This window comes from Python bivittatus, unplaced genomic scaffold, assembly GCF_059951505.1.
Source record: "Python bivittatus isolate LINGU-HERP-01145 unplaced genomic scaffold, Pbiv_v1 ctg000680_np1212, whole genome shotgun sequence".
Classification (NCBI taxonomy): domain Eukaryota; kingdom Metazoa; phylum Chordata; class Lepidosauria; order Squamata; family Pythonidae; genus Python; species Python bivittatus.
Genome location: NW_028277095.1, coordinates 2,724,555 through 2,737,541, shown reverse-complemented (window position 1 = coordinate 2,737,541; position 12,987 = coordinate 2,724,555). Strand labels below are relative to the sequence as shown.

Below are 12,987 nucleotides of genomic sequence, written 5' to 3'. Positions count from 1 at the left end.
TTGGGCGACCTTGGGGCAGTCCCTCTCTCTCTTGGCCCTAGGAAGAAGGCGGCAGTGGCAAACCACTTCTGAAAAACCTTGTCAAGAAAACTGCAGGGACTTGTCCAGGCAGTCTCTGAGAATCAGACATGAGTGAACAAATCTCCCCCTCTCCCTCTCTGTATTCTAGCAAAAGGAATCAGGGATAACTTGTAAGAATTTAAGACCATTTACCTTCTTCTGAGTTCCTGCCATTTGCAGGAACCAAATTCCTCTCTTCTGCAGATTCTGGATCTTCCTATAATGAAAAAGAATAGAATCCAACTGTACTTATGAAATTAGTAAGATAACTGATAGGAGGAGGCTGGGAAGAGGCAAAAGATATGACTAACAATCACAGCATTTTTCATCTTAGTTACCTCCCTGAGAAGGGAAGCGGTTGCTAGATGCATTGGTTCACATGCTCCTGTGATGAGAGGTACACCATTTGGCGAAAGCTGGTTGGGCCCCTGGTCCCTTTGGGCGTTCAACACATTGTCACGTTCTTCCCTTTGCTCTTGACTGGGATTCCTCAGCAGATATTGGAATAATTGGGTAATCTTGCAAGAAAGAAACATATAGTACATTTACGAGCCATAAAAAAAATATATATATAAGTATTAGTTTGTCAAATTTTAAGGGTGTACGCATCTCATTATGTATAAGAAGCAAGTCTCACTGAATTAAACGACATTCCAAACATTCGTTTATTCTTTTCCACTTAACCGAAGATGCCTTTTTGACTGTTCCTTTTATGCAGGATATTGTGGGTAGCAATATTCAATAAAGTAAGGGTTCATTTTGAGAAATAAGACAATCCCAGTTGAGTGGAGAATCATTACCAATTGTAATTGTTTCAGCAATTCATTTTAACAGTAAGGAGATATGCTACCAAACTATACAGATAAGTCTGTTACGGACAAAGAAAGGTAACCAGATTTGTAGATGACTATTCTGCTTGGATACCTGACTAGTCTGATCCCCTTGAAGAGGATATATTTGCAACATAGTTCATTCAAACATCACGAGAAGGAATGAACAATACAAAATACATGGAAGTACAGTAGATTAACCCAAAAGAATGTCTTACACAAAGAGTGATATTTGCTATCCCTATCTTGGCTAAAGGTTCTCTCTTTTCCATTTTCAACTTGAGTTTCTATGATGTTCCTTAGTTTAATACAGACCTACGAACAGCCTCTTGGAACGTAACCTGTTCGTAAGTAGGGGACTATCTGTATGTGGAAAGGGGAAATCTTCAAAAATAAAACTCTCTCACTACTTGTATGTATTCTTACAACCAAGAACCACATGACTGTCATATAATTTCATTTCTTTTAGCAACTTAGAAGTTGCCCAACTACTGATGACTCTGGACATTTTACAAAGAGAGCACAGTACCAGAAAAGAGAAAAAGATTCATAAGTGCCTAGAGACAACCATATAAACAAAACCCCATCCAACGGGGGCTCCACATTCAACCTACCCAAGACCTGGGAGAACAGCCAGGTCTTCAGTAGTTTCCTGAACACCATCAGGGTGGGAGTCATCCAAATATGTATCTGGGGGATATTATTCCAGAGACCAGGTGCCACAACAAAGGCATGTTTCTTGGGTCCCGCTAGATGGCACTGCTTAATCAATTGGACCCAAAGCACACCCATTCTGTCTGATCTCACTGGATGGACAGAAACATCTGGAGACAGGCAGTCCCAAAGTAACCTGTCCCTACACCATGAAGAGCTTTATAGGTGATGACCAACCCTTTGAATTGCACTCAGAAGCCTACAGGTAACCAGTGCAGCTTGTGGAGCAGTAGGATCACATGGGCATGACAAGCATGGCCACCACTAAGATACACTGCCACATTTTGGACTAGCTGTAGTTTCTGAGTAGTCCTCAAGGGCAGCTCCATATATAATGGCGCTAGAGATATTCCACTGTGAAAGTTGGATACATTTCTTTCCAGCAAAACATTTCCTCTCTTTATCTTTCCACCAATTTTTTTTTTTTTAAAGATCTCTTCCTCCTGCGAAGCTGTACGGTAATGCTCAATGACGATGCAATCATAATTTCATTCCATCGTAACGTAATTTTGTGCAATCGTCATGTAATTGTAACAGGATCTCACAACATGCAGAGCTCAATGACACCATATATTTTATGTATGCAAAAAAATCTCATATTCTATGACTAAGGAGAGAAGGCTGAAAAAGAATCACACTTGATACATTGAAAGATCACACCCAATTCAGACAGACAATAATGAACAAATGGACTGACTTCCCAGGTTATAAGGTTGCGTCTCTTACAAAGTCATGGAACTGAAAAAGTCCACTCATCCAATATTACTTCTACCATCTCCAGAGAAGGAAACTGTTCTTACCTTGGGCCTCCAGACATTTATGTAAGCTGTAAGAGAAAACAGGATAGTATAGAAACATTTAACCGGCAGAGCAGTGATCACACGTGGATGCGTTAAAAAGACATTTAAGTAAATGCATTAAAAAGAGATTTAAAACATTTAATTCACGTGCAAAGTGTTGCATGCATGGAGCAGTTGGTTTGGGCTGGCTTGTGCCCAAACTGGAATATGCGCATTTGTTCTGAATACAGAACAAAATAGGTCTGCTTTGCTCCAGAGGGGGCAGAAGTATTTGAGGGTATGAAGATGGCAAGGATGGGAATAAACCAAGGCTGAGGGGTTATCTGGAGTTCAGCAACTGCTGAAGGGAAGAGAAGGTGTTGGGAGGATCTGGAGTCAGGAGGGCGAGTGGGATATTATAGTATTATGATGATGATGACACTCAACTCCCAATGACTCTGGGCAGTTACAGATATAAAATGTTAAAAACAAGGGAAAAAATATGCCGCCCTGGGAGCTGCTGAGACTATCACGTGGAAGAAGCAATGAAGACACCATATATCCTTGCTTCTGGAGAAGGTGAGAGCCAGGGTGACATGCACCAGCTCTGCAATACCACCCTGGGATCCCTGCAGGTTTTGTTTTGGCTAAACAGCAGCAAAAATGCCCTGGGTTTTGCTCCTGCTGAACCATGGCTGATTCAAAATGAGTCATCAATTATTTCCAGAATGAGACGTGTTGTTTGAGGCTCAAAACGAAACAACTCCCTACTTTAAGTGACCAGCCAAAAGTGGAAGTTTCCATTGCCCAATGGTGCCCAGGTCTGCATTTCAAGAGTTTCTGAGTGTGCATGCATGTTAATTTTGACTTTCTTTCCCCCCTCCTAAAATCACATTAGACAAAGCCCCATCCCTTGTATATCAAGCAAGGCTAGTGTGTGATGAGAAGGCAAACCTCAACAAGCATATTGTTACACAGAAACCATTAAAGATGTGAAGCAATGTATGGAAAGCCAGGTCTCATACAGCCAAAAACAAAATAGTCTGATACCAGATTTGGCTATTACCAAACCAAAGAACAGATGGAAGTTGTTCCTCCTGCCCCAAAGAGTTGCTTCTAACCCTTTATGTTGAGCTGGTGGGAGAAGAATTTCAGACACATTTGATACTCAGCAGATGCTGGATTTCTTTCATAATGGTTTCTTAGGTTTCTTATAATACATCAAAAATCCTTATAACCTTGTGTGCCTATTTATCTGTTCCAATCCAGCTTGCCCCGGGATGGGGTGGGGGGTGGGAACAGGACTTGACAATAAGATCAACAGCAACACTAGTTTCCTATAATCAACACTGGGACAAACGAGACCCTCCAATTCTTATTTTTAAGTGAAAAAAAAACCCTTTGAATTGTATGCTGGATTCTCCCCCAGATTCTAGAAGATCTGCTGATGTATTCTAACTCAGACAATTTCGCTTGTAAAGCACTGGGGGAGAAGACAGGAATTCTTGCAACAGGCTAGCAAACACGCAAGAGCTTCACCAAATCTCCACCTACATGAAGATGTTGAGGGAGATAGGTCATTAATTTAAACTCATGTTAAAGAGACATTTGATTCAATCTAGCAAGGGAATTTTTACACTCCAAAACGAGCAAATAAAAACGGTAAATAATACAGCCAAGTAAGGCTGACCTCAGATCAAGTTTCTCCACCTTTTCCCCGTATATATTTGAGCCGTACATACTATACAGAGCAGGGTAGCAGAATTCTAGACTCTAACTTTTGAGCACTGTACTGTTGAGGGCCCCTTCTTTGTTTTTTCATGATCCTGCCTCGTAAAAAGCTCTTTGCAAATCACTATCCAAGTAAGGGCTACGTTAAATGTCCTTACCATTTGCAGTCTCAGCAAAAACAAAAGAAGAAAATAGTAGTGTGGTACCTCGGGTTACGAACGCCTCTGTTAACGAACTTTTCGGATTACGACCAACTCCGGGCGCAAAAATTTACCTCGGTTTGCGAACTCCGCCTTGGGTTACAAACCAGATCCGTGGCCATTTTCCCTCCCATGACACGGTCCACGGCCATTTTTCTGCCCGACACGTGGTCCGCGGCCATTTTCCGCCTGACACGTGGTCTGCGGCCATTTTTCCGCCCCAACACGTGGTCCGCGGCCATTTTCCGCCCCTGACATGTGGTCCGCGGCCATTTTCCGCCCGACACGTGGTCCGCGGCCATTTTTCCACCCCTGACACGTGGTCCGCGGCCATTTTCCGCCCCTGACACATGGTCATAGGGAGGGGGACTCTCCCTCCAAGCAATAGCCAGCTCCCTGTCCTCCACGCCAGAATGGATTAACGGTAATTACATTGAACCTTATGGGGACATTTGCTTCGGGTTGCGACCAATTCGGGCTGCGACCAGAGTCACGGAACGAATCAAGTTTGTAACCCGAGGTACCACTGTATTCTTACCATTTTTGAGGCGTGAGTATTGCCAACAGAACAATGCCATGGCCAGCACTATCAGCCCAGACAAAGAGAGAAGGACCCATAGAAGATGTTCTGATCCAGGGGAACCTTAAAAGGAAGGGGAAGAAAGGCAAATACACAGATTTAGATAGCATGATGCTCCAAATTGGGTCCTGTACTGGCTTCTGGGGGGATGCGGTGGTGCAGCAGCTTAATGACGCTGAAAGTTGCCGGCCAGAAATGGTCTACGCTTCAGCGGTTCGAGTCCAGCCTTCGCGTTAAACAGGGTGAGCTCCTGTTTCCTCCCCGGTTCCTGTCAACCCAACAGGTCGAAAACTCACGTGAGTAGACAAATGGGTACTCTCACTCCGGTGGGAGGAAAAATGCTGGCGGCGCCTTGCAAAAAGGAGTTGGGAGCAGTTGCCAGTAAGCGCGAAAAACTGTGCGCGCCCGAAAAGGGCGCGAAGCAACGGAAACCCCGCCTCCTGCGCTTGCCAGCTGGGCTCTGCCCTAGGAAGGAGGCTCTGGCAAACCACTTCCGAAACAATTGCCTTGAAAACTGCAAGGACTCGTCCAAGCAGTCACTGCAGGGTCAGCAATGACTGAGCGCAGACAAAAAAAAAAAAAAAAAACTGGCTTCTGAGAGGCTTCCAATAAAATTTGATGTAATGGGCTTTGACCTACAAACCCTTTCCTGTCTTGGCACGTAGTTATTTCCAGAGCTGCTTCCTCCAACTAGAATCAGACCCCTAGGTAAGGTCATCTCAGGAGAAACTCATAAAAGCTACTTCTGGAGAGTAAAGAGGGCTAAGGCACCAGTTCTTTGAAAGACCCTTCCAACGGAAATCAGGCTAACCCCTTCTCTCAGTTAACTTTTTCTACAGAGCACTCATAATTTAGAATTAGCCATCAATGCATATCCTGGTTTAACATGACATTGTATGGTTTGGATCCAGCCTGTTTTGATTGTTTTGTGACATTATGAATTTTGGATGTTTTAAACTAGGTTTACGGGGCTATTTTAATTATTTTCTACAGGTCTTGTAATCTGTGGAGAGTCTGATTGTGGTGGGACATAAATCCAAAAAATAAATTTATAAATATTATTAATAATATATTAAATATATTAATAAATATCCATTGCCCTCTCATCAAAACAAAATTGAGATAAGCACCACAATCCTATATACTAATAACCAACAAAGCGCACAGCCTTAGATATTTCAACAAATACTATATAAGAGTTGTGGAGTCCTTGGGGTTCTCTGAGCTTGGCTGTTTTCTTGCAAATGTTTCATTACCAGGTAACATCTTCAGTGCTAGAATGGAGTGGAGTTTGCTGTTTATATACAGTGGCCTACCCTGCCTATGTTGGTTCCTCCCCAGCCCCCACCCCAAGCTCCTTGACTAGGGTATTGTTTACTGCTGATTGTATGTCTGGTGGTAATCTTGGTGTTAATCTCTGCTTATCTGGGGGATGACTGCTGGTGAGATGTTCTGGTCTTTTGTTTCCTTTCTATTGCCTCTTTTGAATAGTGTGTAGATGCTGTTTATCTTTATCTCTATGTGTCTCTTGATGGCTGCCTTGTGTGAATACCAAGCTTCCAGGAATTCCCTTGCATTTTTGGATTTAGCTTGGTCTAAGATGCTGACAGTTTCCCAGCTGAAACTATTTTCTTCTATTGGTACAATAAGAGTTTTTCCTAAGTTTTTTTTTTCTAAATTCCCAAAGTTTGCAAAGGTAAAAGATTAAAAAACAAAAACAAAACCCAGTCAGAATGGTAAAATAAAGACTTCCTCAACTCCTGATGACCATGTGGGCACCACCATGCAGTTTGTAGTGGTTTGTAATTACCTCTGCCAGGGGGTTTCCCAACTTCCCAGTCTTGCTCTTGTATTCCTTGACTGTCTCCTATTCAAATACTAATTAGGTCCAACCCTGCTTAAATTCCAAGCCCAGAGAAAGTCAACCAGATGATACCATCTGCTGACGAAGTTGGGGGTGATCATGGTGATATGATAGCAATTTCCAAAGAACCGTGCCTGCTTAGCAGATACAGAATGCTGGCTTTCTTCTGGAGAAGGGACAGTTGCAGATTCAAAACAAGAGAACAACAGGAATCAAATAACCTGCCTGGTCAGGAAGTATCCTAACCAAGAGCCCTAATTACTGCAACATTCTGTGACAGTTCCTTCTCCTTCTGTATGAAAATACATCTTAGGAATAGCATCATAGTAGAAAACATACTGCCTGTCACATCCACGTGATATTGGTCTACCAGCGTGCAAGGAACCTACCCGTTGGAGTTGATGAAGTTGGAGCAGGATGACACTGCATGTCACTTGTAGGTGTGCAATCCTGCACCTTCTTCTGTCCAGGGGGGCAGCTGTGGACATAAGAACTGACACTGAAGGACTTGGACACCACTCAGATTGAACTAGCATCCACTGGAATCACTGGGAGCTCCGTCACTATAAGCAGGTAAATGACTGCAACCTTTCCTAAGAGTCTAGGTTATTTGCCAATCTAGAATATTTCCAAGACATACCATAGGTATATACACATAGAAACAAATGCACAGAGAACCAGCCCTTAAGTAAGCAGATGACAGTTGCTACGGTGTCACCATTGCTGGATTGTCTTGTGGCAGTCACTGGAGATTGTTTGTTTTGGATATACCTTCCATTATGCTGCTACAATAGATTGTCAAAAGGAAACTGCCACCAGATGATGGACAGACCAATTTCACCACTCTGTAGAAGCGATTTATTCAAGAAACTGTCAACACGACTACCGGGCCTGAAGTTATTCTCTGAAGCAGAGAATTCTCCACTCTATCTGCTGAGGAAGATCTTTCCAGAGTAGATACAGCAGCCTTTTCAGTTCCGGTGTCATTTCTGAGCCCGGCCTCTTCTTCTTGGCTTCCATAATACCCCCAAAGGTAAATCTGCCCCAAACCACAGCTTCACAAAGTGCCGTTCTGAATCTTAAAGGCTCAGCGTAGCTGCTATGAGGCATCTCCACATCGACCTAGGTCAGTGTTGTCCAAACTTGGCCACTTTAAGATGAGTGGACTTCAACTCCCAGAATTCTCCCAATTCTGGGAGTTGAAGTCCACTCATCTTAAAGTGGCCAAGTTTGGACAACACTGACCTAGGGCAAGCACAGCTCTTACTTATGGTGGGATGGCCACCAAACCAAAGCTTGTGCTCAAACTGACAGTGCAAGGTGGCCTTCAAAGCGGTTGTGCCACGTTTCTGCAAGGATGTGTTACTTTAATGCGTCAAGCTGTGGCTTCAGAGGGATGTGAACACAGCTTCAAAGCCCTACCTCAAGGCACCCTTTACAAATGCATCATCACGCTCTGCTCAAAGCTTGGAAATAAAGGGTTTTAGTAGTAGAACTTCCTGGGTTTTCTTTTTCTCTAGCCTGCTCTCCCCTCCCGCGAGATCCATGATCTTCATTCAGGGCAAATTCTCCAACCTCTCCCAATTTTTTCAGGATCAGACTAGAGAATGCCAAGTGGGCACCAAAGCATTTTTAAGCAGTGTCCGTTTAATGCTGACCTTTTTCTACATGTCTGGCAAGTTTCGCATGCGTAGTTGGGATCGCAGAAGGTACCATTCTTGCAGGCACATTCAGTATTTGTGGTTGCAGTACACTTCTTTATCTCTACCTGATCTGGAAAGAGAAGACATCACAAATTTAGAACTACAGCCTAGCTGCAATTTCTGAATAGCAAAGAAGACACCGACTAAGAGCACGCTGCATGCTAGCTGCCATGTTAGCCCATGATATCCTTAACCATGATTTATTGAGATAAGCACAGGTGGTTGCATTACCAAAAGCAAATACATCTCATTTTGGCTGAGTGTGACATGGGAGCTCATTCTTAGAATGCAATCGTGGGAACCTTTCCATAAAGACAACGGTGGGCCTTAGGTTTCATTTCATTTCTTCAGTTCATTGGATTTATAACTTTTTGTTGTTTAAAAGCATTGTTTCAAACACAAGAAATCAGGCTTGTAAGTCTTAAGCCAGTGTTGTCCAAACTTGGCCACTTTAAGATGAGTGGACTTCAACTCCCAGAATTCCCCAGCCAGCATGGCTGGCTGGGGAATTCTGGGAGTTGAAGTCTACTCATCTTAAAGTGGCCAAGTTTGGACAACACTGGCTTAAGCTAACAACGTCCGCCTTGAAAATGGGGGAGCAAAGAGTTTCTGGAGACTTCCAGAAACCCAAAGACTTTGGTACAGCAGTTCGTCAGCCTAAGTGTTCCCTGCTTTCCTGCATCCTGTCCCTGAAAACACACTTCTCCCTGTATGCATCAGCAGGAGAAAAGCCTCTTCTGTGTCCCACTGTGAAAGCAGGACCTAATACAGAGATGCAAGAAAGGGCCTTCTTGACTGTAGCACTGTGTTTATTAAACACCCATGGGTCCAAGAAGTGCCAAGACGGGCTTCACTGAAGAATCAAGCAAGGCTTTCACTCAAGCTCTTGATTTAAAATGTTGGAAGCGGTTCAAAGTCATCTGCTTGTTTTACTGATTCTGCACGATGCTAAACTGCAAACAAACCATATTGCCATTGAGCATGACGCGTGGCCCAGCCATTATACATTTCTTTTACAAGTTCTAACCATCTAAGGCTCACATGATTTGCGGATAGTCACTCCTAAGAAAGGTTCTTCATTCTGAACTATTCTTCCCCAGCCTGGTGTTTTCCAGCTATATTACACTTCGACTCTCATTATCCCTACCCAGCATCCGAACTTTCATTAAGCAATCCTGAACCAGCATGTTGATTAGCAACCTAAGATCACACCCTTGAATGCCAGCACAGTGTTTTAACTTGAAATAAAGATGGGAATGAAAGGCTTCCCACTCTCTTTCCTTCCTTCAACTCTCCTGTGAACTCTGCAGAAACAGGTTGAAGATGTTCAGCTCCTACCAGTAGAATTATCACACCACTAGATTATTTGTTATAGCTCAGATTCCGTGTTGTTGCTTTCAAACCCTTGTCCAAACCTTGTATGATTCTCCATTTTTAGCGGTGAGTGCAGACTAAAGCTATCCCATGCACAAAGGACACAGAAACCCCTAAAACTGTCTCTATCCTTAATACCTAAAGGTCTGCAGACTTGACAAAAGAAGCATCTGTTGAGTGAATTCGAGTACTTGCTGAATGTGCCATTTTGACAGGGTTGGCAAGTCACGTCAGTGTCGGGGCATGTACAGGACCTAGAGACGTAATAACCTGGAAGAAAGCAAAAGACATAGAAACTAAATATATATTAAAAGACAGAGGTTCTTTAGGAACTGCAGACTTATCCATACACCTCAGGGTTCAGCTTATGGCTGTCGATATGTTGCACAAAATAAAGGCAGAATACAAATCTAATACACAAATAGACAGCAATTAGCACTGCTCTCTTCCTGGTTACATCTATCCATCCCATCAAATCCGGCAGAGGCGGCATGTTGTGGGTCCCACCTACAAAGGGGTTCCATCTGATGAGGCCCAGGAGGAGAGCCTTTTCTGCTGTGGCATCTGCCTTCTGGAACATCATTCCCCCCTGAGGTTAGATTGGTCCCAACCTTGTTTGTCTTTAGAAAGTCCCTGAAGACATGGCCGTGCCATCAGGCCTGGGGATCTCGTAGAAGTGAGGAACCTGCAAGATGACTGTATTGTTTGTGAGCTGTAGGTTGGCACTCTGAGATTTTTATGCTCTGGGTTATTTGTTTTAATGGGTTTTGTTTTTAACTTTATCTATGAGTTGGATTTTTGTTGTTTTAACCTGTGAGCTACCCAGAGTCATGTATGTGAGATGGGCGGTTATATAAATTGAATAAAACAAACTACTACTGTCTGTACAGTGTGGAAGTGTCTCAGCATTGAGTCTAGAAGCAGACATGCGTCAACCAAATGGAAATCTGGCTTCTTTAGCGCAAGGATACACTGCAGATGTGCTCAGAAATACATATATTACATGCTCAGAGATACATGCAGTATTTGTTATAAACCACCCAGAGTTGTTTTACGAGACGGGCAGTGACAAACGTGATGAATGAATGAATAAATAAATAAAATACATATATCAAGGGAAGCAGGTATGGAAGTTCATCAGAAGTAGCACGAGCCTACTCATTGGAAGGAAGGAGGGGAAGCTGCACATTTTTTGAATAGCAGGATAATCTTCTAATCCCTCTGAATCATCTCCTTAGCTACAAAAAAATGACCACCACAATAGTTTTTTGTGCTGGAATGTATTCAGCTTCATAAAGAGGAAAGTGGTGGCTATCCAGATGTGTCCAAATGACAACTTCCAACATCCTTATTTATGGTCATGCTAACTAGGTCTTCTGGAATACTAATTTAACTTTTCAAGGGCCACAATTTCTCCGTCTGTGATCTAGCTTTCCAAATCCTTACTGATTCATGAATTCTATACAATGCCTAGGAAAATGGCTTATGCAATGTGATTCTTTTAAGGAAGTTAAAAGTTAGAGGCCTGCTGTCTTCAGCCCCAGATTCTTCATCTTCTTGGACATTCCTTTTCCTCTTTTTTAGTAATGTTTTTTAAATTTTGACGTTTTATGTATTTATATGTATTTATGGTTTTAATGTTTTGTGTGAGTCACCCAGAGTCCCCCACTGGGGGGAGATGGGCGGGGGAGAAATTAAAATAAATAAATAAAATAAAATAAAGTTAGTTTCTGCTGTTATCTTAAACTTCCAATGGTTTCTAACACAATTCTTTGAGTCATTTCCTGTTCAGCATGGTTGTCAAGCCATCCCTTGAGCCTCCATTTATTCAGATTTCTTAGAACTAGAAATAGTCACATATAAAAACAACTATTTGGCACAGTCTCATGAAACTTGTTTGCCTCACACACGGTCAGCAAGAAAGAACTGTCCAATTTCTCTTTCTCAAAAAAGGAGCAAGTTAAGTGGATGTCCAGGTCTTACTAGGGGTCAGGTCAAGGTGATAGTCTGGTACCTGCAGGACACTGATTGCACTCATGTTGATCACAAATGTGGTAATTCTGGTTCTCATCATCTGGTTCCACAGTGGCAGTGACCTCTGGTCTCTGCATTGGAGGAATTAGTGGCATTGCAGCTTCATGCTGGAAACAAAGACAAGAGAAGTAGGGAATAATTTTAATCTGTGCCTCTCTCAGAAGATAGCATGTTGACCTAACAAAGGCTGATGTTGCCAGATCACGATCGCTCCCATGCTCTAGCATCTCCTTTCCAGATGTAAATATACTGTATAAGAAATGCTAGCTAGCAGGTGATGGTGAAGTCCTTTGCCCAAGGTTTTAGAAAATTTGCTGCAAGTCAGTGTAGATGTAGTGAGATCAACCAAGAGTCTTGCCTGGTGTAACTCAATTAATGTTGTATCTTCCTTGTTTATCCTTATTAATTTACCTCTTTTTTATGCAACTGCATGGTTGATCACATAATTTTTCCACACAGATATTGAAATTTGCAGGCCAGGGCTATGTGCAACTTCTAAACACTTCTGGCAGCCCCCCCAAATCTTACTACCTTTTACACCTACAGAACAAACAGAGGCATAATTTCCTACTGTTTTTTAATGTTTAATGTTTTTTAATGGGAAAAAGAAATGGCTATGCTTTCATTTAGGTTGAACAGGCCTTTTAAAAAGAAAATTCTCCCTCTCAACTGTACTAGAAACCCCAACTCTGTCCACTTTAGTGATGTTAGCTGGGAAGGGCAAGGCAAAGTCAAGCTATCAGTCACGTTCTTAAAACAAATTCATCTCCCATTGACCATTCTGGATATAAACCAAAGGTTCCCTATCCCAAACCAAAGACTAACTTTTATGTCCTTTCTGGAAAAAGAGAGCGAGTCTGGTGTAGTGATTAGGGGGTTGGATTATAACTGGAGTAACCCAGGTTCAAATCCACTTTTAGCCATGGAAACTCACTGGGTGATTTTAATCCAGTCACTATGTCTCTGCCCAACCCAAAATAAGAGATACTGCGTTATGTTTCTTTAATGTACTTAACTGGTTTGTTAGCATTTATAACCACGACCAGTGGGGCTAAAGCTATAACATCAAATAGGCTTAAGGCTGGGGTGGGCCACCTGTGGCCCCCAAGTCCCCTTTT

The 12,987-nt window shown here is 42.6% G+C and overlaps 1 protein-coding gene across 4 annotated transcripts in view; it reads right to left on the bottom strand.

The window, feature by feature from the left end:
- The window catches only part of LOC103057498 (tumor necrosis factor receptor superfamily member 10B), a 43,574-nt gene that overhangs the window by 4,220 nt on the left and 26,367 nt on the right, over positions 1-12,987 (bottom strand). For 3 of the 4 annotated variants that reach the window (XM_088151933.1, XM_088151935.1, XM_088151932.1), the window contains exons 2-10: positions 11,850-11,976; positions 9,974-10,105; positions 8,417-8,531; positions 7,148-7,236; positions 4,853-4,957; positions 3,434-3,517; positions 2,405-2,430; positions 399-578; positions 214-277 (exon numbers count right to left, since the gene is read on the bottom strand). In XM_088151933.1, the coding sequence (XP_088008059.1) occupies positions 214-277; positions 399-578; positions 2,405-2,430; positions 3,434-3,517; positions 4,853-4,957; positions 7,148-7,236; positions 8,417-8,531; positions 9,974-10,105; positions 11,850-11,976 (922 nt within the window). The remainder of the gene's footprint in view (positions 1-213; positions 278-398; positions 579-2,404; positions 2,431-3,433; positions 3,518-4,852; positions 4,958-7,147; positions 7,237-8,416; positions 8,532-9,973; positions 10,106-11,849; positions 11,977-12,987) is intronic. The other variant, XM_088151934.1, reaches the window with a different exon arrangement.